Source organism: Phascolarctos cinereus, unplaced genomic scaffold (genome assembly GCF_003287225.1).
Source record: "Phascolarctos cinereus isolate Bilbo 61053 unplaced genomic scaffold, phaCin_HiC Scaffold_4;HRSCAF=312, whole genome shotgun sequence".
Classification (NCBI taxonomy): Eukaryota; Metazoa; Chordata; class Mammalia; order Diprotodontia; family Phascolarctidae; genus Phascolarctos; species Phascolarctos cinereus.
In genome coordinates, this window is record NW_027555847.1 from 687,510 (window position 1) to 714,716 (window position 27,207).

The 27,207-nt window shown below is 50.8% G+C and overlaps 1 protein-coding gene across 1 annotated transcript in view; it reads right to left on the bottom strand.

Annotated features, from left to right (window-relative positions):
• VPS50 (VPS50 subunit of EARP/GARPII complex) overlaps positions 1–27,207 on the bottom strand; it is a 70,872-nt gene that overhangs the window by 32,676 nt on the left and 10,989 nt on the right. The window contains exons 3-13 of the mRNA XM_020978572.2: positions 21,868–21,990; positions 19,135–19,206; positions 18,179–18,232; positions 17,414–17,484; positions 16,860–16,977; positions 16,741–16,776; positions 15,998–16,080; positions 11,632–11,674; positions 10,373–10,471; positions 10,105–10,245; positions 3,114–3,246 (exon numbers count right to left, since the gene is read on the bottom strand). Of these exons, the coding sequence (XP_020834231.1) occupies positions 3,114–3,246; positions 10,105–10,245; positions 10,373–10,471; positions 11,632–11,674; positions 15,998–16,080; positions 16,741–16,776; positions 16,860–16,977; positions 17,414–17,484; positions 18,179–18,232; positions 19,135–19,206; positions 21,868–21,990 (973 nt within the window). The remainder of the gene's footprint in view (positions 1–3,113; positions 3,247–10,104; positions 10,246–10,372; positions 10,472–11,631; positions 11,675–15,997; positions 16,081–16,740; positions 16,777–16,859; positions 16,978–17,413; positions 17,485–18,178; positions 18,233–19,134; positions 19,207–21,867; positions 21,991–27,207) is intronic.

A 27,207-nucleotide genomic window follows, 5' to 3' on the forward strand; every position in this document is an offset into this window, starting at 1 on the left:
TGCCCGCCCCTGACAGAGGTGCAGGAAACATACGTTTGGACATGGCCAATGGGAGAACTAACTTTACCTGACCTGGTGTATCTGCTGGGAGGGGCTTGTCTTTTGTTTTTTCTTTAAAAGACGGAAGTGGGATGGGAGAAAAAAAATGCTTATTACTTGAAAAGCAAAATCACATTTAATATGAACACAGTTACTGGTGATCCTCACTCATGCTGACTGACTGACTGACTGATTGACTGATAACCCCTGGCTCTAGCAGCAGCTCCTGGAAGCTGAGCAGGAAGACAAAGGCCTCAGGCAAAAGGGTCCAAGGCCATGGACATCTCCCAGTGTCTGAGGAGCTGCTGTGGGCAAGAAGATCCCCATTCACCTTCCTCAGCCCCAGGAACAGAACAGGACCTACCCGGGGAGTGCAGGGAATGGTAGTTTTCACATGACATGAGGAAAATGCCAGCATTAACATCTAACCACACGAAGAATGGGGAAGGTGAGGGACACAGCATGGAGGGTTCTGGTCTAGGTACAGCATTCATCACATGCCCACTGAGGTCCCTCCAGCCAGCCTGAGATGAGGCTGCATGTTGGCCAGCCCAGGGCGCCACATGGCTGGGACCCCGAGGGGATCGGGAAGGGAAGGAAAGGTGTCCTCCCCATCCACCAGAGCATGCTCCACTCAGTACTGGCAGAAGGAACAGCTACACTGCCCAAAGTACAGGACCTCCCTGCTCTCCCCCTGCAGCGGAAGAAGGACAAACAGCCTGTGTCTGAGACTCACACCCAACAAGCTTAAAGATGCAGTGCGATGTGAAGGCACGCAGACAGGGAGACAGTGAACAGAGGAAGAGGAGGCCCCACCCTGCCCCTGGGAGAGACAGGATAGCACTGATGTGATGATGGGACAGATCCGTGAGATCCTGGTCAGGCATGAGGAGGAGGAGCAGAGCCAGCCCCCGGGCCAGAGCAAAGAGGCATGGTAGCAACACAATGTCCTGCCCTTACATGGGCGGGCACAGGACAAAGGACATCATGGGGCAAGAGCAGGCCAGAGGCCCTGTGTGGAAGGCCTTGAGTGACGAGCTAAGGAGCTCAGACTCGACATGGAAGGCTAATCTAGAAGCGACCTGAGATGGAGAGGAGGGGGACAGGCTGGGAAGTGACTAGGGTGGGTCAGGGAAGAAGAAGTAGCCAAAGAAAAGGGGTCAGGGCAGAAACAGACTAGGCAAGGCAAGGGGATGGGGGGGGGAGTCAAAGAGCTCACTCTAGATCTCCAAGTCAAGGCTTCAGGAGGAGAAAAACTTCTGGGGAAAAACGCTCAGTGTGGCCTCAGGCAGATCAAATTTAGGGGCCGAGCAGACACCGAGGAAAATGAGAACGGAAGCCACAGTTATGAGGCTGGAGCACAGAAGCTGCGGCCGCACCGAGGGCAGAACTGGGGGTACCAACATTCAGCAAGCAGAAGGAGGGAATGCAGAGGGAGAGAAGAGGCCCACAGAAGGAGGCCCCAAAGCTGTGAAAGCCCCGGCCACAGCGAGGGGCCCCAGGCCAGGTCACTGAGGCAAGGCTGAGAGAGAGGGACAGAAACCACAGAGACATCTGGGTAGAGAGAGGTGCCCTTGGGTTGAATCACCAGCAAATAAGAACTCTGGAGGAAAGAAGCAGATGGGAAATAAAGAGCTTAAAAGAGAAAGTTTTCCCAAGAAATGGAATCTCTGAAAATGAGGAGAGACTCCATGAGACAGCAAGAAATATGAGAACAAAATGAAACTGAAAAAATCCTGGACACTATAAATAAGAAATCATAAATGAAAACTACCCAAAGCTATTAGAACCAGAGGGCACAGCAGAGACAGACAGAATTCCCTGAAACCTTGAAAGAAAATCCCAAAAGAAAAAAAGTCCTAGGAATGTCCTAGCTCAAATCTATGATTCCCATGTTAAAGTAAAAAGATCACAAATATCCAGAAAGTAACAGTTCAAGTACAGTCAGGATCATAGGAGACCAGGTAGCTTCCACTATGAAGGAGAGGAAATCCTGGAATACAATGCTGCAAAAGGTAAAAGATGGAGGCTCATGACTAAGAATAATTTAATCTGCAAAGCCGAGTATATTCCTATGGAGGGAAAAAATGACCTTGAATGGAAGAGAGGATTTTCAAGGTTTTCTGATGAAAAGGCAAGAGTGCCTAGGATCTTTGAAATGCAAACACACACAGGAGTTCAGAGTAGTCTGGAGGGGTCAATCTACTTGAGCAATTGGAAGGACCTGCAAGATGATGTAGTGCTAACATTTTAATAGGAAGAAAAGAAACTGGGGCCTCAGAACCATGATGGCTTCAAATGACACTGAAGGAGCTAGGAAGACAAGCACAAGTCCTGGGGTGGATTTGTTTGTTCTCAGTTTGGAATGGGGTGGAATCTAATACTTGTCATAACTGGGGTGAGTGAGAAGAGAAATGTAACAACATGGAGGACAGTGCAGCAGACAGGGCATCAGGTGACCCTCCCTCTTATCTGAAAGGACAAAGGAGAGGTGGACACACACACACACACGTCCACATCCTCACATCCCTGAATCTGGTGCACAAACACACCAAACTTTTAAAGGAAACAAGCAGAGATGGGGAGGGAGAGGAAGCAGAGTCTCCTGAGCAAAACAACCTTGCTGAAGACCCTGAAGGGAAGACTAAAAGGGAAAAAAAGAAAAGCATACACGTGGAGCCAAAGGGTCACCCTGTGGTTTCTGCGCAGCTCCCAGCTGATGTGGGCGGCAGTAGGAAAGCCATCCGCCTGCATGCAAAGCCAGACCCCAAGACCTTGAGCAGAGCAGGGCCAAGCCTGTCTCCATGGGCTCTCATTCTCGGGACACGGCCACAGCCATGGCTGGTTTTGCTCCATGCCTGTCATCTCGTACCAGGCTAACACCACCAGGCCTAAGAATCGGGCTCAGGCTCAGTGAGCAAGGCCAGCCCCAGGGCAAACCTCCCCAGGCTCAATAGGGAGGCAGTGGCTGGTAGGGCTGGGGGCCCAGCAGCCTGGGCTCTCAGGCCTGCCTCTGCCCTGCCCCAGGAGCCCAGGTCCCAAAGACATGGAGAAGAGCCACAAAAGGATCCTACCGGCCACCCTGGTCGTGTCCTCACTGTCATGTGCTTCATGCCACTCCATGGTCCTGTAATAACTGAGCATGACTTCCCACAGGGCTTTGCAGAGGTCAGCCAGGCATGGAATGTAGCTGTCTGTCGTTACGTGCTGCCGAAGGAAAGAAACGCCCATGAGAACCGGCAAGACCCGAATTTAGTGCGGCAACGCTGCTGAAGGCTCACTACAATTCATACTGTGGAATCCCAGAAAGCACATTGAGGCCTAAGAACAATTCTAAATATAAATTATTTTAAAAACAATCATAAATGCACACTTACTGGAGAAGTTTTCATTTGAGCATGTCATTTTAAAAAAATATCACTTAATCACTAAGCTGTCTATTCGGGAGGAACTTCCTCCCTCCCTCTCGCCATCTCTCCTTTAAGGGGGCCACTGACCTCCTTCCTAGTCTGTCCACCCTGGACACACACGACAGCTGACAAAGGTGACAGGGCTTAAGACCTGAAGGAAACTTTGGAGATCAGCAAATTCAGGCCCTCATTGTAGAGACAGGGAAACTGAGGCCCAGAAAGGTTAACATGCAGAATTTCAGCCCAGCCTCTGTCGCCCCAAGCACTGGCTCTCACACAGAGTCACAGGCCCGAGCAGATAGCCCAGCCCCATAAAAGGACGCACCTCCCTGAGCTCTGGAATCACCGGCTTAGCTAAAAGGTCTAGTCCAGAAAGGAATTTCTGATAACCTTTAGTAGACTGTACGGTGATGATGCGAATAAATTCAATATACTGAATCTTCACCCTTCCTTTCAGGTAGATAAGAAGGCGGCCCCATGATCCTGCTTTCATCAAAGAACAAGTCACAAGACATGGCACAAATAAACATGTCACAGATGCCAGGGACAGCTATCTCTCTTCCACTTGTATTGGATTAACAGACCAGAAAATGAAAACTTCAGGCCACAAGCACCACTGCCACACTCCGGGCTGCCACCGAAGAGCTCCCTGCCTCAGGACTGACCGGCTCTAATGCCCTGTGCTTCTTCATCAGACCAGCACCGGGTGATGCCAAGCCTCTTCAGGAAGTGCATGTGGAGGGCTCTGAGACTTTTCAAATGAATTCTTATTCATTTCATTAAACACTTCCCAATTACATGTGAAAAAAAAATTGAACATTCATTTTTTAAAACTGAGTCCCAAATTCTGTCCCTCCCCCACCCTTGGAGAAAAACAATACATCAAGTATACACGTGAAGTCATGTAAACACACTTCCATATTAGCCACGTTTCAAAAGAAAACACAAAGGGGGCAGCTAGGTGGCGCTGTGGATAGAGCACCAGCCCTGAAGTCAGGAGGACCTGAGTTCAAATCCGGCCTCAGACACATAATACTTCCTAGCTGTGTGACTCTGGGCAAGTCATTTAACCCCAATTGCCTCACTAAACACACACACACACACAAATTTTAAAAAAACAAGAAAAATAAAGAAAAATGTAAAAGTCCCCTCCATTTAGCACTCAGAGTCCATTAGTTCTCTCCGGAGTCAGACTATTTTTCATCATGGGTCCTTTGGAATCACCTTAGATCACAGCTGGGATCAGAGTCTCTCCCGGTTGCTCATCATTACAATGTTGCTGTTACTGTGTACAACGTTCTCCTGGTTCTGCTCACTTCACTTTGCATCAGTTCATGTAAGCCTTTGCAGGGCTTTCTGAGAGCACCTGCTCATCATTTCTTACAGCACAGCAGTATTCCATCCCAATCACATGCCACAGCCTGTTAGCCGTTCTCCAATTGATGGGCATCCCTGGAGGGCTCTGGTTGAAGGAGCATGAGCTCAAAAGGAACACTGAGGTCGAGGCCTCAGGGAGGAAGATAGGCAGGGAGAGAGATTTAGGAAGTCACCTTCCATTTCAGAAAATAATCACAGAAGGACTCCTAGGTTAGAACCCCATGGAACAGAGGCTCTGTCTCCAATTTATGGTGCTAGCTTTTGTCGTTACATTTTACTTAAATGTCAAACTTACAAAAAATTATAAAGGCTACCAATGCCTGGGTCAAGACCCCAAAGACCATTCCAATGTGCAAGGAAAACCAGACTGAAGAGAAATGAAAAAAGACCCAGGACAGGGACCCACAGAACCCAGGGCTTTCATCTTCTCCAGGTTCCAAGTCCATGGTGAGCAACTGGCAAGGCCAAAGCTGGAGAAGACACTATAGCTTCCATGACCACTCTCGTAGGCGGGGGTCAAAACCCTACAAGAAACTTTTCAAGAGCGGGCCATTCAAGGAAAATAAGGCAATGTCTCCATTCTGAGAAAGAGGAAGCAGGAAACACCATGGGCATCCTCATCCTCAGGCCACCATGCCTCCCCGCTGCCTCCCAGGCATGCGGAGCTGGGTCATCACAGACAGGCCACTGAGTCCAGTCATCATTCTCAAAGAAGGCAATTGAGACTCAAAGACAAATGTCACGAGTTTGCATCAAATGACGTTCTCAGCTAGCCTCGAGTCTTCATCGCGGACCAGGAGAAACCATAAAGACAGGCTAGGAGCTCATCTATGTGCCAGTGAATAAACAAGCAACATGGCAGGACCTGAGAACAACCAACAGAGGGTGGAGGGGGTCCTGAAGCAGGAAGAAAGAAGCTGCAGTGCACAGACCATCCACCTCCCTCCACTCCCCAAATCTTCCTCCACCCGCTGCCCTGGGCTTCCAGTCCTGGAACCTTTTCCAAACAAGGGCCCCCTTCCAAAAATTACATTCAGTAAAGGGCACTGGAAAGACAGATTAAAAATTAACTGGAAACTAAATAATCTTTTCCTAAAGAATAAATAGGTCAAAGAATAAATCATAGAAACAATCAATACTTTCATTACAGAAAATGACAACAATGAGACACCATAGCAACAACAACAACAACGTAACCCCCAAAGCAGCACTTGGGGAAATGTGCATCTACTTCCATCAGTAAAACAGAGAAAGAGCAGATCAAGGAACTGGATGTGCAACTGAAAAAAAACTAGAAAAGGAACAAATCCAAAATCCCCAACTAAACACCAAACTGGAAATCCTAAAAACTAAAGATGTGATTAATAAAACTGAAGGAAAACTATTGAGCTAATAGATAAAACTAGGAACTGGTTTTATGAAAAAAACAATGAGATAAACCATTGGTTAACTTCATTTAAAAAAAACAAAGAAGCAAACCAAATTACCAGTATCAAAAAATGAAAAGGGTGAATTCGCCACCAATAAACAGGAAATTAAAGCAATTATTAGGAATTATTTTGCCCAATCACATGCCAAAATCTGACAATCTAAGCAAAATCAATAAATATTTACAAAAATATAAATTAATAGGAGGAAAGGAAGAGGAAACAGAATACTTAAATAACCCCATCTTAGATAAAGAAATTGGACAAGCCACCACTGAATTCCCTAAGAAAAAATCCCCAAGGCCAGATGGGTTCACAAGTGAATTCTACTCAACATTTAAAAATCAACTAATTCCAATACTACATAAACCATCTGGAAAAACAGGCAAAGAAAGAGTTCTACCAAATTCCTTTTATGACACCTAAAGCAGGAAGAGCTAAAACAGAGAAAGAAAACTGTAAATCAATTTCCCTAGTGAATATCAATATAAAAATTTTAAATAAAATAAAAGGAGACTACAGCAATATATCACAAGGATCATACACTATAGCCAGGTGATATTTATACAAGGAAAGCAAGACTGGTTCAATACTAGGAAAACTATGAGTATAACCAACCATATCATAACAAAACCAACAGAAATCATATGATCATTTCAACAGATGAAGAAAAAGCTTCCGACAAAATACAATACCCATTCCTATTTAAAACACTAGAGAGCACAGGAATAAATGGAGCTTTCCTTAAAAGGATAAGTAATAACTATCTAAAATCATCAGCAAGCATTATATGTAATGGGGATAATAAGCCAGGAGCCTTTCCAACAAGATCAGGTGTGAAGCAAGGATGCCCATTATCACTCTATTATTCAATATCATACTAGAATGTTAGCTTTGGCAAGAAGAGAAGAAAAAGGAATTGAGAAAAATTAGAACAGGCAACGAACAAACACCACTATCACTCTGCAGATGACACAATGGTACACTTGGAGAATCCTAGAGAATCAACAAAAAACCTAACTGAAATAATTAGCAAGTTGCAGGATATAAAGCAAACTTACGTAAATTATCAGCATTTCTACACATAATTAATAAAGCCCAGCAGCAAGAGACAGAAAGGAGAAATTCCACTTAAAATAACTGTAGACAATATAAAATACTCGGGAGTCTACCTGACAAGACAAACCCAGGAACTATATGAACACAATTACAAAACACTTTTCACACAGAGTCAGATCTAAACAATTAGAAAAATATTAATTGCTCATGGACAGGCTGAGCCAATATAATAAAAATGACAATTCTACCTAAATTAATTTACTTATTCAGTGCCATACCAATCAAACCACAAAAAAACTATTTTAAGGAGCTAAAAAAATATCATAACAAAATTCATCTAGAAGAACAGAAGGTCAAGAATATCAAGGGAATTAATGAAAAAAAAAAATACAAAGGGAAGTGGCCTAGCCATACCAGATCTCAAACTATATTATAAAGTGGTAATCATCAAAACCATCTGGTAGTACCCGAGAAATGAGTGGTGGATTGGTGGAACAGATCAGGTTCACAAGACATAGTAGTCAATGACCACAGTAAATCCAAAGATTCCAGTTTCTGGGACAAAAACTCACTATCTGACCAAAACGGCTGGGAAAACTGGAAAACAGTATGGCAGAAACTAGGCACAGACCAACATCTTACACCATATACGGTCAAAATGGATATAGGATTTAGACATAAAGGGTGACACCATAAGCAAATTAGGACAGCAAGGCCTAGTTTACCTGTCAGATCTATGAGGACCTAAGAAGAGATGGACAGCATTACCATATGTCAAATGGTTTAATTCTGATTATATTTAAAGAGGTTTTGCACAAACAAAACCAATGCAACCAAGGTTAGAAAGAAAGCAGAAAACTGGGAAATAATTTTTAAAGCAAGTGCCTTTTAAGGGGCTCATTTCTCAAATACATAGAGAATTGAGTCAAATTTATAAGAATACAAGTCATTTCCCCAATTCATAAATGGTCAAAGAATATGAACAGGCAGTTTTCAGATGAAGAAATCAAAGCTATCTATAGTCACATGAAAAAACACTCTAAATCATTATTTGAGAGAAATGAAAATTAAAACAACTCTGAGGTACCACTTCACACCTATCAGATTGGCTACTATAACAGAAAAGGAAAACAATAAATGTAGGAGGGGATGTGGGAGAACTGGGACGCTAATGCACTGCTGGTGGAGCTGTGAACTGATCCAACCATTCTGGAGACCAATCTGGAACTGTACTTCAAGGGCTATAAAACTGCATACCCTTTGACCCAGCAAGAGCAGTTCTAGGTCAGCATCCCAAAGAGAGCAAGGGCCCCCTTCTACCAATGAACTGACAAAAACAAGAGACCCAGAAAGGAAGAGCGGACGTACCACTGAACCGCCCCATCCCTAGCAAAGCCATGCTATGACACGCTTCTGTAGGCTGGAAAAGGTGACCCAGCTCAGGGCAGGGCCAGGCGAGGCAGGGCTTGCCAAAACCCCCATGACACCTACCACAAGGCTCCTCTTCCTTCTGAGCCGGGCAAGGTCAGGGGAGGGATCTCCGACCTGGAGGGACCACGTGTGCCCCCCCCTTTCCCACCATTCCCTACTGTACGCACTGGCACCCACACCCTCTGCTCTCTCCCTGTGGGCGATAGATGACTTTCTTCCCATTGCGGCTGCCCACCCCACCCCTTTCCCTTGACTCCTCCCACCTTCAAAGCTCGCCTCCATTCTCAGAGGGACTCCTCACTGCCTATATACCAGGTGCCTCCCCTTTCTCTCCTCTCACTCTCTGTCTGGCTCCCGACTTCATCATCCCACCCAAACTGCCCTTTCTAGAGAGGCCAGTGATCCCTTAACTGCTGAATCCTGTGGTCTCTTCTCAGTCCTCCTTTTCCTCCTCAGCCTCCTGCAGCCTTACACACTGTGGGTGCCTCTCAACACTCTCTCCTCTCTAGGTTTTTGGGACACCCTTTTCTCTCCTGGTTCTCCTCCTCCCTCTCTGTCTCCTGGGCTGGAACCTCACCCAGGTCATGCCTCCTAACTGTGGGCGTCCCCCAAGGTTCTGCCCTGGACCCTCTTCTCTTCTGTTGCATTCCATCCCCTCCGATGGACTTAATAATATCTCTGCAGATGACATCCAGCTCTGTGGTGCAGAGAGACTGCAGAACTTGGGAGTCGGGAAGACCTGCATTTGAATCCAGCTGTGTGACCCTGGTCGAGTCACCTGACCCAGTTTGCCTCAGTTCACTGTAGGAAGGCGGGGCTCAGAAAGCCAATTTTCTTTATTTCATTTGGCTGCCCGCCTGGAGGAGCCCAGGTACCCATCAGCCAAGTGGCAAGCAGGCCTGTGCCAGGCGCACACTCGCCAAGCAAGCAACGAGGTTGCAGGCTTGGAAGAGGACGTGGCCCTGCTCCAGGCTGAGGCCAGACCTGCTGCCGATCAGGCCTGCTCCGTCATCCACACCCCCTCTCCATCTAGGGGCTGTCGCCCTGTGGCCCACAGACACACCAGCGTCTCTCGACCATCTCCTCGAGCTAGCATCCGATCTCCCACCTCCCTGTCCCTGCCAAGCGTCTAGAAGAGGCTAAGAGAAAGGGTGTTAGAAATAACTGTGGATGTCGACAGGACTCACGGGGGCAGCTCTGGCCTGTGTGAACTGGCCACGGGGTGCCCCTAGATCCCACATCCTGTCTCCTCTCTCATGCACCCGGCCCAAGCTCACTCGCCACATGCCCCCCAGCCAAGCTCTCCCTTTCTGCCCAGGGTCAAGCACTGGACAAGGGCCCGGCTGCTCATCACCACACACCGTGCAGAGGTCCTTGTACTGAAGCTTCTGGAACTTGGTATCCGTGTTGCCTGCACACAGCTCCACATAGCCCAGGACCACCTGGAACACGGTGTTATGGATGGCCTGCGTAAAGTGCATGTGCAGCTGGTCCATCGCGGTCTACAAGGCACAAGAAGCACGTCACTCAGCTGGCCAGTGGCACCTCCCCCCACCACACACACAGAGGCCCATCGCCCCCGGGCTCGCCCGGGCCACGCAGGCAGGCCTTGGCAGCCCCCAGACACACCTGTGTCTTCCCCAGGAGCCTGTAGGCCTGCTGCACCTTGGTGTAGTGGGAGACATCAAAGTTCTTGCAGATTTTGGAGAGCGCCACGTCCAGCTGCTCCTAAGGGGAGCACACACGAGGAAGGGCTGGTGAGAAGCCCCCAGCAGGATGCCAACAGGATAAGTGGGCTGACATTAAGACCCACCAACCCTGGAGCCCCCTGCCTGAAGTAGAATCCTGGGCAAACTACGTCCTCCCCCTCTGTACGACAAGGGCTTAGGCAGACCAGGTGCCCTAAGGTCCCTTCTGGGGCCAGAAAGTCCAGAAAGATGGATTCTTAGTCACTTTGAGACCAGCTCCCGGAGCCCAGGGCCTGCAAGGCCCTGAAAGCCTAGCCTCTGCTAACAGCCCAGCCAGCGTCAACGGGAGGCCGCAGAAAGAAGCAACCGCAGCTTCCCACGGCGGCCGCGGCGCCAGGCTGGCTCTGCCGGCCTTGAAGGCCTGAGCGTCCATAACCCTTATTTAAAGCAGGATCTTCTTCTGTGGCAGAAGGGACAAAGCACCCTGGTGGCAAACACAGCATTTCTCACTCGAGCCTTTACTGGGGGGATGGTCCCCTGTGCAGGGGAGTGGCTCAGGGCCTGGGTCCGAAACAGACACCAGCCTCGGGAGACCAGTCTCGGCTTCTGTACGGGAAGAGGCGAGAGGAGCCCAGCCCGTGCCAAGGCCCCATCAACGCCTTTCCTGGAAGATGCCGGCAAAGGAGGCAGAGAAGCCCGGGACAGCGGGTCAGCCCGCGGGCTCCCTGTGGCCTCCGACCGCAGCCAGGTGGTACTGTGTTATGTCAGGCTGGGCGGAGTCTTGCTGTTTGTGTCAGACTGGACCAAACCGTGTCGTGTTCTGCACCTTGTTGTACTGGACCGCGCTACACTGACTTAGGCTGGGCTGTTGTTTAGTGCTACATGGCATGTCGAGCTGTGTTACTGTTTGGTTGTGTCATGCTGCCTCATGCTGTGTTGTGTTGTGTTGTGTTGGGCTGTATCCTGCTATGTCGCACCGCACCTGTCACGATATGTTGTGCTGAGCTGCATCACACTGCGTTTTATTGGGCTGCACCAGACTGTGCTGTGCGGTGTGGCGCCACCCTCATCTTGTCCTGGCGGTTCCCATACTCCTGCCCCGGAGGCTGGACCACGTCCCAGTCCCAGAAGCGCAAGTCAGAGGGAGGTCCCGCTCCCACCCACCTCACCCCCCCCCCAGGCCAAGGCCTCCCTTCTCACCTCGATCTGCTCCAGGGTGTCCTGCAGCTTGGAGTCCAGCTCACTGTTGGACAAGAAGAGATGGCTCAGAGATTCCTTACCTCCTGAGGAGCAGTTTGGGCCCTGGAGACCTCCCAACAGTGACAGCAGCACTTCCCAGGGGACGACCCTGGCACTGCACCCCCCACCAAACCATCAAACGGCAAGGTGGTGGAGTGCGGAGGCCCAAGATCCCTGCCCTGCTCCTAGCTGGGGAAGCCTGCATATTCCACCAGACCTTTCTGGCACATCAGAGAGTTGGGCTGAACCTTTCATCCTTCCTCCTCTTTGTTTAGGCCCTCAGTGGAGGGGATGGCTCAGTGAGAGGGGGAAGGAGACGGTGGAAAACAGAGGCAACGTCAAAAGTGAGGCGTTATCTTCTAAAAACCAAAAAAAGAGCTACCTTCCTTCAAGTCAAAGCTCCCAGACACTCTCCAAGCCTCTGTTCAAGGAGCAGATGCACACCTTGGCTTCTGAACCACTCATTTCTTTAGAGGCAAGAATCAAGGAGACAATCAGGATCACCAGAGGGCCAGACAGCACCACTGGGCCAGACACCAGGCCAGAGAGCACCACCAGGATGGACAGCACTGACCGGCTGGAAAGCACTGGGCTGGATGCCACCACCAGGCTGGACACTGGACCAGACAGCACTGCCGAGTCAAAGAGCACTACCAGGCCAGACAGCACCGCCGAGTCAAACAGCACTACTGGGCCGGACACCACCGCCGGGCCGGACACCACCGCCGGGCCGGACACCACTGCCGGGCCAGACAGTAAAGTCTACCCTCACGGCTTAGGAGGAGCTAACTAAGGAAGGTAAAGGGACAAAAACCCAACCAAAGTCATCTTGCTGGCGCCTGCCGTGAAACAAGACAGGGCCTTCTGTGGCCCAGGACCAGCAAAGAGGGACAGCCTGGCCATGCCAGACCTCTGCGGGACCGCAGCTTGACGGGGCAGCCTGGTAGTGTGTCCCTCTGGAGAGAGGGCGACCAGCTGAGCCCAGAATCAAACAGGATGAGGAGAGCAGGCATTTCAAGGAGCCGTCTTCTGAGCGCAGCTCCGTCGTGGGAGACCCCAACCTCCCTCACAAGAGCCTGACTTACAGGGGACATCAGGGGGACAGAGAGAGCCCAGCAGTGCGGGACTGGGCAAGCAGGGGACTCCTGACGGCCCACAGGCCTCCCACCCACGGGAGGTGCAGTGGATACCTTCACCTCAATGTGTTCAAGACAACCATTCTTTCCCTGCAAATGCTCCCCCTTCCACCTCCCCCCCATTCTCTAGTCCCCAGGGCCCTGGACTCTTCCCTCTCTCTCAGGCCCAGATCCCAAGATGGTGCCAAGGCGTGTCGATTTCACCTCTAGAGTACCCCCCAATTTGCCTCCTTCTCTCCTCTGACCCTGCCACACCTGGTACAGCCGCTCAGCACCTCACATCGGGCCTACTGCCACAGCCTGCTGGAGGTCTCCTGCCTCAGTCTCTTCCTTCTCCTGCTTCCTGACTGCAGGTCTGATCATCCAACCCCACTCCAACTCTAACCCTGCTGACTCAATAAGCCCTAGGGGCCCCCTCTGTCCTCCAGGATCAAATACGAAACACTCTCCTTGGCATCCAAAGCCCTTTGTGACCAAGTCCCTGCTTCCTTCTCCAGGCTGCTTACTCCTCACCACGCACTCCTCGGTCCAGTGACCCCATCCTCTATCTCTGCTCTAGGTCATCTCTCTGGCCACCCACCAGGTCTAGGACACTCTCCCTCCTCTGCTCTGACCACCGACCTCCCTGGCCTCCTTTAAGTCCCAGCTAAGATCTCACCCCTGCCAGGAAGCCTTTCTACCCTCTTTCCAATTCAGCCTGTCTGTAGCTTTGCACACTGTCTCTCTCAGTAGGCTGTGCACTCCTGGAGAACAGGGGCTGGCTTACGCCTCTTTCTGTACCCGCAGCACTGAGCAGAGGGCCTGGCACACAGTAGATGCTTAATAAATGCTTCCTGACTGACTGATTAAAGGTGGCGAAGAGGAGTGCAGAGTGGCCCAGATGTCCCCAAACCACGGATTCAAAAACCTTTTCTAGAGATTGGCCTGGACTCTGGATAGGCCCAAGGATTCACAAAAAACTGAAAGACACTAAAATTAACCAGCTATCCCCTAGCAAAATGACCTGTGGGACACCCGACAGCAGTCTTCCCACTAGCACCCAAAGAATCTTGGGGAACTCATTCCACAAGTTCCAAAACGCCAGCATCCCCTTATCAAAATCATCAGAATGGTAACAGTACCAGCCAAGAGGCTCTATTTAGCAGACAGGACGTTTACATCTAAGACTCATGAAAACTTCACTGTAATAGATCACACACCCCCACCCCCGCCTCGGTCAGCACCCCCAACGGTCTGAACACATGGTAAGAGAAGATACTGGTCTTAGGGTGGGGGTGCCAGCCCCGAACCCTCCCCCCTGCAAAAGCAGCCCCCTGATGGACCTCAGGCCCTGGGCTGTGACTATGAAGAGAAAACCGATTTTCCCATTTCAAACTATGTCCTAATGAAACAGTAGGCTGCATCGTCGCATTCTTAAAGCGGCGATAAAAAATCTGACTAATTCGAGTCAGGAAACAAAAACTGGCCACCTCACCTGTGACAATCACTTTCGCACAGGAAATTTACAAACAGAGCAAGTGTCCAGACCCCACAGAACACAGCGCAGACCGCGGAGTCCAAAGACCTGCATTCAAACCCTGCCTCTCACCTCGGCTTTGGGGCTGCCCCGGGCTCCTCCGTTTCCTCACCTGTCAAATGAAGGTGGAGTCCTAAGTGGTCTCGGAGCTCCCTCCCAGTTCTCAAGGTCTGGGATTCTACTGGCAAACTGAAAATGCTGCCTCTACATCCCTCAACCAATAAACAGTCAAAGGATCTGAACAGGCAGTTTTCAGATGAAGAAATCCAAGCTATCTCTAGTCATACCTCACTACTGACTAGAGAAATGCAAATTAAAACAGCTCTGAGGTACCACCCCCCACCTATCAGACTGGTTAATATAACAGAAAAGGAAAACGAGAAATGTTGGAGGAGATGTGGGAAAACTGGGATACTGATGCATTGTTGATGGAGCTGTGAGCTGACCCAACCACTCTGGAGAGCAATTTGGAACTATGCTCAAAGAGCTATACAACTGTGCATGCCCTTTGACCCAGCAATGCCATTACTGTATCCCAAAGACATCCAAAAAGAGGGAAAAGGACCTATACGTACAAAAATGTTTACACCAGCCCTTTTCGTGGAGGCAAAGAATTGGAAATCAAAGGAATGCCCTTTGGGAAATGACTGAACAAGCTGTGGTATATGACTGTAATGGAATATTATTGTGCCATAAGAAAAGACAAGCAGGAGGATTTCAGAAAAACCTGCGGAGATTTACTTGAACTGATACAGAGCGAAGGGAGCAGAACTAGGAAAAGGCCGTACCCAGTAACAGCAACACTGTAGCAATGATCAGCAGTGAATAACTGAGCTCTTCTCAGCAATGCAATGATCCAGGACACTCCCAAAGGACTCCTGATGAAGTATGCCATCCGCCTCCACGGAAGGAAGTGATGGAGTCTCAATGCAGACCAAAGCAGACTTTTCCTTTACTTTCTTTCTTTTCCTCATTTTTAATTTTCTGTCTGTGCTTTTTCATTTTTTTTCTTTTTTCTTTTAGGCAATTGGGGTTAAGTGATTTGCCCAGGGTCACACAGCTAGTAAGTGTCAAGTGCTTGGTCTGAGGCTGGATTTGAACTCAGGTCCTCCTGACTTCAGGGCCAGTGCTCCTGTGCTTTGTTTTTCATAACATGACTAACACAGAAATCTGTTTTGCATGACTGCACATGTATAACCTCTATGAAACTGCTCGCCTTTCCAAGTAGGAGAAAGGGTGAGTTGAGAAAGAGAGAATGTGGAACTCAAATTTTTTAAAAAAATTGTTTACATGTAATTGGGGGGAAAAGTAAAATATTAAATTTAAAAAAAATAAAGACTTCCACAGTCGGGTTGGAAAAAAAAAAGCTGTCCCCAAGGGAAGGAGCAGGGCTGCCTCTTCCAATGGACCCCTCCCTGGGCACATGGTAGGCACGGCTGGACAGACATGGGCACCTGGTCTTTCCAACACACTCAACACTTGTGGAAATGCCCCTGAAGACCCTGGACTCCCGACGACCCACCAGACCATCAGGAAAGGGTATTAATCACATACTCCACCTGTACCCCCCACCCCCCATGACCGCTCTGCCCACTGGGCCATCAGGAAAGGGTGTTAACCACATGCTCTGCCTGCTACCCCCTCCCCCTATCGCAGGGCCACCAGCCCCCCATACCTGATACAGCTGTAATGTCGGAATGTGCTGGCCGCCTGCTGACACTCCAGGCAGAGCTGGATAGCGCCAGGATAATCTTCTTCCTTGGGGGAAACAGTGGTGCGAGGCTCCACTCAAGCCCAGGTGCAGCATTTGTGTGGGGAGAGGGAGGTCGCAGGGAGAACAGAGAGGTCCCGGGGCAGGTGCTAGCTAGGGGAAGGAGCATGTCCCAGCTGGGGAACAGGGCCTAAGGTCCAGGGGGTGCTTGTGGGGACCCAGAGCAGAGGGGGAAGCAGAATGAGAAACTGAGGCAGGCCAAGGTGTGGACTTGTTCCTGAGAAGAGACAGAACATTAGGGAGTGCCTGTGAGGGAGCCACGGCCTAGCCAATTCTGTGCCTGAGCCAAGGGATCTGGAGCCAGGGGTTTCTTTACCACTGCACCTCCCGAGGCAGGCTCTGCAGGATAAGACCACGTATGTCTTCAAGAAAACTCACTTTAACGTAAAATGAAAATACGAGGCACTCAGTAGGTGCCTTGGTTTCCCTAGCCACACTGATGTGGCACCAGGCCCAGTGACAGTCATTGTCACTGCCATGGGAGGCCAGAGAGGGCAGGTCCCCAGGGCCTGTTCTGGGCCCCCAAGCCCCAGACTTAGGTGGGAGGCCACCTACCTAAAGAAACCTCTGCTCTGGGGCACAGTCCACACACATATTGGGGGGGGGGCTCAGCGCTATCCCACGACTTCTCCATCACCCTCACTTACCTCCAGCATCTCACTCAAGCGCACGTCCGTTCTTTGCTGGAAAAACAAATAGCAGCAGTGAGATCATGGCCCGACAGCAGCCTGGCAATGGCAACCGCTCCCCGAGCCCCTAGACCCACCAGCGTTTTTATGGTCCTCAAGGACTTCAGCAGGCCGACCAGCAGCTGACGCTTCCTCTGGTTCGCGAGAAGGCCCAGACTGGCCTGAGTAAAACCCTCCTTTGCGATATTCAGGTGCCTGCAAGAAGAAAGAGCAAAGATGTTGGCCAGGCCAGGCCAGGCCTGCCACCTCCAGGCTTTGTGACATGAGCGAGACCCGCATCAATCTCAGGAAGCAAGTCGACATGAACGAGGGGGCTGGCAGTGCAGGGGACGCTGACCGGCAGGGGCAGCACGCCTCAGAGCCCTGGGACCACAGAGCCCGAGGATGGAGGCCCTGCAGCCCCTCGGGCCAGCCCAGAGTTAGGACCCTGGGGAGTGCCCTGAGGAAGCCCCCTTGGGCAGTGTGGGGAGGCCACGGAGGAGGCCAGGAAACAGACACGGCTGAGCCCTAGGCATGTGCTGGACCAGCCCTGTAAAAGTAGTCTCTGAGGTAGGGAGCTCAGGTTGTCTGCCCAGAAAGAGGACAGCACGAGGCCTCGTGCTGCCCATGAAGTTACACCAGCACGCCCTACCTTCTTCCGTTGGTGCAGATGACAGTCGCCAGCTGAAGGCCCGTCTGCAGAGAGGTCACTCTCTCAAGCTCCTGCGGGGAGGCACAGAGGGGGTCACTGTTCATCTCCAGCTCCTCTCTGGCCAGTGGCTCTAAAGAGCCGACAACCAGGAGAAATGTGCCAGGCCAACCTCAAAGACGGAAGCTCGCCTGGCAGCCCACGAGTGGCCCCCACACGTCCTGGGGTTGGCATTCCTAATGACGAAGTTTGGGCCCTCCCAGCCTGGCATGTTTGAGGAAGGCAGGCGGCCTCTGCCACCTCCAATTTAAGGCCTGCTCTCACCTACCTCCCTGATGGAAAGAAAAACAGAACCCAAGTCCTACTCTGAGGCCAACCTGACCGGTGAGCCCTGTCAGCCTTTGGCCCAGCCAGGCCCGGACAGCCAAGAGGTCTCACCTCAGAAAATCTATGAGAATGATGTGAAAGGATCTGGAGACTGCCCTGTGATGGCCCAGGCCCAGGTGTTCATGGAGGGGCAGCCACCAAAATACAACACACCTTATGGCTTTCAGAAAAACACACCCCAGCACAGACATGGCTTGAAGATCTTTGGACTGTGTCCGGCTCGGAATTCGGACCAGCAAACTCCCCATGCCAACCCTCTGAGACAGGGTGGAGGGAGGATGCCTGACCCAGCCCACCTCGGTCCCCCCTGAAGACCTAGCCCTGCCCTGCCCCCACTGGCCTCCCCCGCCTCCCCATAAAGGTTCTCCAAGGACCTCCTACCTTGACATAAGCCGGCTGCTTTTCAAGGATCAAATCTGCGACTTTCTTAGAGACCTGTTCGAGTCAAAGACAGGACAGACAGACAGGGAGAGCCACCATCAAACACAGCTCACTGGGGCCTCCCAACACACGTCCAGCCTCTTTGTTCATGTCCCACCTCCCCTCGCTGCCACCCCGACCCTACGGGCCCCAAAGCTACCAAGACCCCACCGGCCCCAAGGTCACCCTGACCCTGCAGGCCCATCCGCCACCCTGACCCCATAGACCCCAAGGTTACCCTGCCAGGACCCAAGCAGAAATGGCTTCCCAGACTGGTCACCAAGGACCAGGGGAGCCCAGGGCTGGGAGATGGCCGGCCCTCTCTCTTCCTTCCAGGCCCCACTGACCTCTGACCACAGGCAGAGGATCTAAGGACCAACGACATGAGGGAAGGCCTCCCACCAAGTGAGTCATGGTGCCCTGGAAGCAATAAGCCAAGACCCAGGAGGCCGCACTTGGCCGCCACATCTCACTGCACTCCCCCGGGCCTCAGTTTCCTCATCTGTAAAATCAGAGGCTTAGGCTCAATGCCAGGATCCGTTAGAAAGGAGAAACCTTGGAGCTCAGCCCTCTCATGTGACAGGGGAGGAAACTGAGGCACAGAGCCTTGAAGGCCTCAGCCTCACCCACACAGCCCTCTGGTACAAAGACTAGCCTCGGGGTCCATTCTGGCTGAACTATGGCCAAGAAGGTCCCTGGACACAGGTGACAAGTGACCCCAAAGGCCTGGATGAAGCCCTGCCCACCCCAGGGTCCGGGACAGATGAGGAAACTTCTGCTCAGCATCAAGGTGAAAGGTCCCACTCTGAGAGGCTTTCCCTCCCTCCCTGAGGCCAAAGTCAATGCCCCCTTCACCCACCACCCCAGCCCCCCACAGGCCAGCCCCCAGAAGTCAACAATCCCTCGCCTATACTTACAGCGGCCTGCTGCTGTTTCAGCTTGTCTCTGTATGCCTCCAATTCTTGCAAATTGAGAATAGGAGGGAGCTTCTGTGGGCAAAATCAGCAACAGGGATGAAGTTTTGTTGGTTTGGGGTTCTGTGGTCAGCACAGCCGTCTACACCTCCCAAATGAGCCACATACACACTCCCCACAGGGGACTGCGAGGCCCAAGCCCCAGGGACGAGCCTGGCTCAGGCTCCCCAGCCCCTGGCCCAGCTCTCAGTCCGGGGTCTCTCCCCGACCACCAGCCTTCTCTGGCTGTTGACTGCCCCTTGCCACCATGCTCCTTCTCCTTCAAATTCATGGTCCTCTCAACCCTGAGTGGCTGATGCCCCAGCCCCAGTGCCCTCAATGCCTACCCTCCTGTCTCCTGCCCTTTAGCTACAGAAAACAAGGCCACACAGCATATGTGTCATTAAAATGACAGAGGCCCAGCTTCAAACCCCACTCCAGATCACTGTCTCACTCTGTGACCTTGGGAAGGTCACTCAGTCTAAGCCTCAGTTTCCTATATATTCCTATAAAATGGGAGGGAGGAGGAAGGAGGCAGCTTCTAAGGTCCTTCCATTACATTCTCGGGGTCACAGATTTAAAGCTGGAAGGGTTCTCACAGTCCAGCCCCTTCATTTCACAAATAAGGAAATCAAGGCCCAGGGAGGTAGACCTGCCCAGAATTATTGTAGTATGACGGTTCAGAGGCAGGAGCCCAGGCATCCAAAGATCTCTGCCTCTGGGAGCGACGATCTAAGCTCTTGACCAATGCCCATCCGCCCACCCTGGCCCATCCCCATCAGCAGCTCTGTCCAATGACTGTCCCCTCTCTTACTCATATTAATCTCTCCCAACTTAACTGGGACTGAACCCTCAGGCCACAAACATCCCAGGATCTATCCCACCCTGGAAAATCTTCCCTTGACCGTGCCACCTAGTGAAGCCATCATCATCGTCAATGCTATCATCATCATAGCTCCCATTTATAGAGCCAGGCCCCACAGGCCAGGCCTCGCACTAAGACTTTACAAATATGATCTCATTTAAGATAACCCAGGGAGTCAGTGCTGTTATTATCCCCATTGTACCGATGATGAAACTGAGGGAGTCAGAGGTTAAATGCCTGGTCCTGGGCTACACAGCTAGGAGGTCCCTGAGGCCAAATTTGAACTCAGCTCTCCCTGACTCCAGGCCCAGCACTCTGTGCTATGACACTCCCTAGCTGTCATCCCATCGATCTGCACACACTCGCTGCCAAACTCCAAGAAAGAATGAGGGAGAACAGTCAATGCCTCTCCTGCCTCCAAGGCTGCTCATATCTCTGCCCCTGGTGATGAGCCTGCTGCCTGACACTGCCTTCTCCAAAGGCCCCTGAAGCTCAACATGCCCACAATGGAACTCACTCATCACCTTTCCATAAACCCTCCAGCCCCTACCCTCCCTACTACTGTGGAAGGCATCTCCGTCCTCTAAGTGTCTCAGGCTCCCAGCCGAAGAATCATCCTGAGTTGACTCCTCACCGTCCACCCCACCTCCTGACATGGTGCCAAAGCCTGCTGATTTCATCTGAACATCTCTGGTCAATTTCACCTCTACAGTATCTCCCCAATACTTCCCTTCTCTCCTCTGACCCTACCCCCAATCCTAGTGCAGGCGTTCAACACCTCACTCCTGGACTACTGGAGTAGCCTGATGGGTGGGGGTAGGGGCTGCCTGCCTCCAGTTTCTCCCTACTCCAGTCTATGCTCCATTCAGACACCAAAGGGATCTTCCTAAAATGCAGATCTAATCATGTCACTCTCCCCTACTCAACAAACTGCAATGGCTCCTTATGGCCTCCAGGATCAAATACAAAATGCTCTGCTTGACATTCAAAGCCCTTTAGTACCTACCCCCTCTCTTCCCTTCCCAGTTTCCTTATACCTCACTGTACTCCACATATCCTATTATCCAGCTATACTGGTCTACTTCCTTGTTCCTCACGCCATCTCCCATCTCCACACCTTTGCACTGGCTATGCCCCATGCCTAGCATGCTTTCCCATCCTTCACCTCTACCTCCAGGCTCCCTTCAAAGCACACCTTCTGTAGGAGGCCTTTCTCAGTCCCTCTTTTCCTCCATTGTAGTGCTGTCCTTCTGACTTTACCCCTATCACCAAGCAAAGTGCCTCACAAACAGAAGTCTGGCCCAAGTTCCCTCCTTTGTCAAATGAATGGATGGAACCAAGTCTCCTCCAAGGCCCTTGTCCAGGTCTCCACCAGCTCAGAAAGCTCAGATTTTTGTCAGAGCTACGGCTGCCGCCAGCACCCCCACCCCCAAAGCACTGAAACCCTCCTTACCACCAGGGCCCCCTGCAGGCCAGGCCCCAGAGCCTGCCCCCAAAGCCCAGTGGTCAGTAGCTGCTGCTGTCCACACGGGACAGGTGAGCTCCCAGGGCCAAATGGCACGGCAGCCATGCTTTCTCCTACAAACATGGTGGGCAGGGGCCACGAGGACAAAACTGACCATGCAAAGCCACCCTCGGGGACTGTGTGGGGATAGGGAGTAGAGGCTTCCCTTCCCCCAGCTGCCAGGCATCCCCCAAACTTCTCACACCGCAAACCAGGAGCACGAGGACAGTGTGGGAGGCAGCTGAATGAGGGTGATCCAGGCCCTGGAGCTGCCTCTAGCTGTGCACAGCCCCCCCACCACCATCCCCGCAGAAGCCACTGCCCTTACCTCCATCTCATACTTCACAATATCAAACGAGTCAGTTGAGAAGTAGACGTCCTCAATGCTGTTGATGATTTCCTGCTGGGCTTGGGGGTCGATGGGCTGTTCCCGAAGCTCCCGAGACTCCTCCTTTAAAAAGCCACAGGGCCAGGCTGACCACAAGCACAACCAAGCCCTGACTGACCAGTGAGCCTCAAGCCAGGGGCCGACCCTTGCTCCCCCCACGACAGATACCACGAGGCCTCCAGGCCCCTGAAACCCTGGAGTTTGGGGGATGAAGAGTGCCTACAGCCCGCCCCGGAGGCTGCTCCCACGTGCCACGGCCCTCCTATACCACCAACGGCTCCCCATTGACCTCTGGATGCATCCCCTTCCCAGCCTGACAAGCCACGGCCCTTGTTCCTAACATACAAAAACCCCCCATAAGCGAGCCCCTGAATGAACAACACTAACACAGCCCTTTGGCCGACCCTCAGTCCCTTCCCCACTCCGGCCCCAGACCACTCTGGGCTTGTTTTCTATCTGTCCTGCACACACTTATTACGCAACAGCCGTTTCCCCCCAACAGAAGGGAAGCTCCTGGAGGGAGGGCCTATTTCGTCTCTGTCTCCATGTCTCACACCCAGCCCATTCACATCCCTGTCTGGGTCTTCAACTGTAAAAGAGTCTGATGCCCCTCCAGCTCCAAGGCTGTGACCTGGTGGCCTCTGACCCAGCAGCGAGGGAGCCCTGTGGCAGAGGCTCCACAGGCTTCCCCGTGGTTCTGCTCTTGCAACCAGCACAAATCCCTAGGGAATCAGACTCCACAGACTTTCTGCCTAGGTCATCTCTCATTAAAATACTCAAAAATGAAATGGCTTATTAAAAGGCCATTGTCGTTACCGCACAGCCCTCATTCACTCTGCTCCGTGAGCACAACAGACTATCTGTGACAAGGGGAGGGAGGAATAGGAAGGCCCAGAAAGTTAACTCACAAATCACAGATGTACAGAATAACTCAGCAGGAAACTCCCGAACCCAAGACTCGGGCCCAGAGCCGAAAAGCTCCACGGGGAAGGGCTTGGGGCCAGGCACAGGCAGGGAGCAGCTGCTGGGGGCTCTGCCGTCTGGAGCCGGGGGCAGGGGCTGGGAAGCAGCACCCCCCCCACACACACACATATGTACACACATATAGACCACACATATAGCATAGACAGACCATGCGCATCACACACATATACACATACACAGACCACACACACATTTATATACACACAGACCACGCACATCACATACACACACACACAGACCATACACATCACACACACACCCCATACACATACATATACACACATGCTGACCACACACATCTATACACACAAACCACGCGCATCACATACACACACATATAGACCATACACATCATACACACATACAGAACACACACACATTTATATATACACAGACCACATGCATCACACACACATATACACACACAGACCATGCGCATCACACACCCCCACACACATACAGACCACACATCACACACACATATATATACACACATACAGACCACACACACACATATAGATACATACAGACCACACACACACACACACAGACCACACACACATTTATATACACACAGACCACGCACATCACACACACACATACAGACCATACACATCACACACACACCCCATACACATACATATACACACATGCTGACCACACACACATTTATACACACAAACCACGTGCATCACATACACACATATAGACCACACACATCAATAACACATACAGACCACACACACATATAGACACATACAGACCACACACATCTCACACACACCACACACACATATACACACACACAGACCACGCGCATCACACACACACACACATATACACACATACAGACCATACATACACATATACATGCATACAGACCACATACATCACGCACACATACAGACCACACACATCACACACACCACACACACATTTATATATACACAGACCACATACGTCACATACACACACCACACACAGACCACACAGACCATACACACATATACACAGAGACCACACACATTCATATACACACAGACTATATACATCACATACACACACCACACACACACACACACACATACACACACAGACCACGCGTATCACACACACACATATATACATACAGACAGACCACACACATCACACACACATATACATGCATACAGACCACACACATATACACACATACAGACCATACACACCACACACACACACATCACACACACCACACACATTTAAATATACACAGACCATATACGTCACATACACACACCACACACACACACACACACAGAGACCACACAGACCATACACACATATACACACACAGACCACACACATTCATATACACATAGACTATATACATCACATACACACACCACACACACACACACACACACACATATACACACACAGACCACGCGCATCACACACACATATACACACACAGAGACCGCATCACACACACACATACCGCATCACACACACACATATACACACACACAGACCACGCACATCTCACACACACATACATGCACACATACAGACCACACACATATACACACATACAGACCACACACATCACACACACATATACATGCATACAGACCACACACACAGAGACCACACATACATATACACACATACAGACCACGCGCATCACACACACATATACACACAGAGACCGCATCACACACACACATATACACACACAGACCGCATCACACACACACAGACTGCATCACACACACATATACACACACACAGACCACGCACATCTCACACACACATATACATGCATACAGACCACATACATCAAACACATGCAGACCACACACACATACACACACAGACCACACATATCACACACACATTTATACACAGACCACATACATCACATACACACACCACACACACATAGACCACACACACAGACCACACACATTCATATAGACTATATATATATCACATACACACACCACACACACATACATATACACACATACAGAACACACACATCACACACCACACACATATACACATACACCACACACACATCACACTCACATACCACACACACACACCACATATATCACATACACGACACACATATACACACATACAGACGACACACATACCACACACACACTTATACACACAAAGACCATGTGCATCACACACACCCACACGTACACACATACAGACCACATACATCACATACATACACCACACACACGTATACACACATACAGACCACGACCACACACACCACACACATTTATATATACACAGACCACATACATCACATATACACACACCACATACACACACGCACACAGACGGCACACATCACACTTTTATAAACACACAGACCACACGCATCATATACACACATACAGACCACACACATATCACACACATATACACATATACACACATACAGACCACACACACATTTATATACACAGACCACATACATCACATACAGACACACCACACACACTTATACACACATACAGACCACACACACCACACACATACACACACAGACCACGTGCATCACACACACACACACACACACACATTTATACACACATACAGACCACACACATCACACACACACACCACACACACACACACATACACACACACCATACATGTTAACACACACACACACACACACACACATACACACACATACATCACACAGCACAGCATACCCCCAGGCAGGCTTAAGAGTTCCAGCACTTCTGCCCCTGGCACACAAAGCCCTGCTTCCCTGGGGATTCCCTGACTTCCCCTCCAGGTCACAGACTCCCACGGGAAGTTCAACCTTCCCTGCCCACAGAGCTTGGGTCTGAGTGCACCTGGAAGAACCAGCCAACCAATTAACAGAGTTGTCTGATGACGCTCCATGGGCCAGGCCCCGTGGCTGGGACAAAATTCTAAGGGGCTCTCCCCAATCTAACAGAGGAGACAGTCTGCACAGGCTGATGCTTGCATCACATAGCACACATGACAAAGAGAAAGCAAAGTGTGCGTGTGTCTGTGTGTGGGTGTGGGTGTGTGTGTGCGTGCATGCTGGGGAGGTCAAACAGGAAAGAACTACCACCTCCCTGGCTCTAGAGCCAGTCTCCAAGAGGCAGAAGAGAGGAGGGAAGGTCTTCCAGGAAGGAGGGACACTGTCTGTGCAAAGGCCCACAGGTGGGAGATGAGGTGCTCCACATAAGAGGAACAGTAAGAAGGTGCACCTGAGACCGCAGATGGAATGACTGAGGCAGGCTGGGGACGGGGCATCTGCCACCAAAGAAGGAGGTGGTCAGTCCACCCTGTGACGAGGACACAGAGAGTGAGGCGTCCTGGACGACCCCCAAGGACAGGACCTGAGGGACTGGAGCAGGAGCTCCTCAGGGCAGGCGCCTTGGGGGCAGCTGGGAGGAGTGCAAGCCCTCCTCAGCTCTCTTCCTGCTGAGACACATCAGGGTTTGCCAATCACAAAGCTCCATCTTCAGGGCACTTCTGAAAACTAATTTTAGTTTTTTTTAATTACCTCACGACTGTCTTCAAAATGACATTCAAAACAGATGCCACAAAGGTCATAATGCTTTATAAAAATGGGAAGAAAATCAGATGCCAATCCTCCCACAGCTGTGGGGCCGGATTCCGGCCAGCGAGGGCAAGGTGCCTCGACCGAAGGCCTCACAGAGCCAGACGTTTCCCAATGCATCTGGGATGAGGTGGCGAGCCATCGATGGGGAAAGCTCAGGACACACGTTCTCAGCTAAGAGAGAAACAAGAAAACAAGAAACCTCCGTCCAGTGGAGAGTCAATGCCCAGCAGATGAGTGGCCAGGCACAGGAGCCTCGTCTCGTCCGACGGGACTGCGCGTGGACTGCCTGCAGCCCATAACTTACTGTCCAGGGAGGCCAAAGAGAATTTGGAACTCAAAACTTAAAAAAAAAATGAGTTTTACATGAATTGGGGGGAAATGCTATTAAAAAAAGAAAGAAAGAAAGAAAGAAAGAAAGAAAGAAAGAAAGAAAGAAAGAAAGAAAGAAAGAAAGAAAGAAAGAAGGAAAGAAAGAAAGAAAGAAAGAACTGTAAACCAGGAACAACCATGTAAAAAAATGCTCCCAATCATCAGAATGAAGAGAAGTGCAGAGCCAAGCCCAGCTGGGGCACCCTGCGCAGTGCTGGAGGCTGGGGGCGGGGCGGCCCAGGAACAAGCACTTCCAGAGCACAATGATTACCTCAGCTCAATGCTGCTGTTATGCCCACTGCACAGCTGAT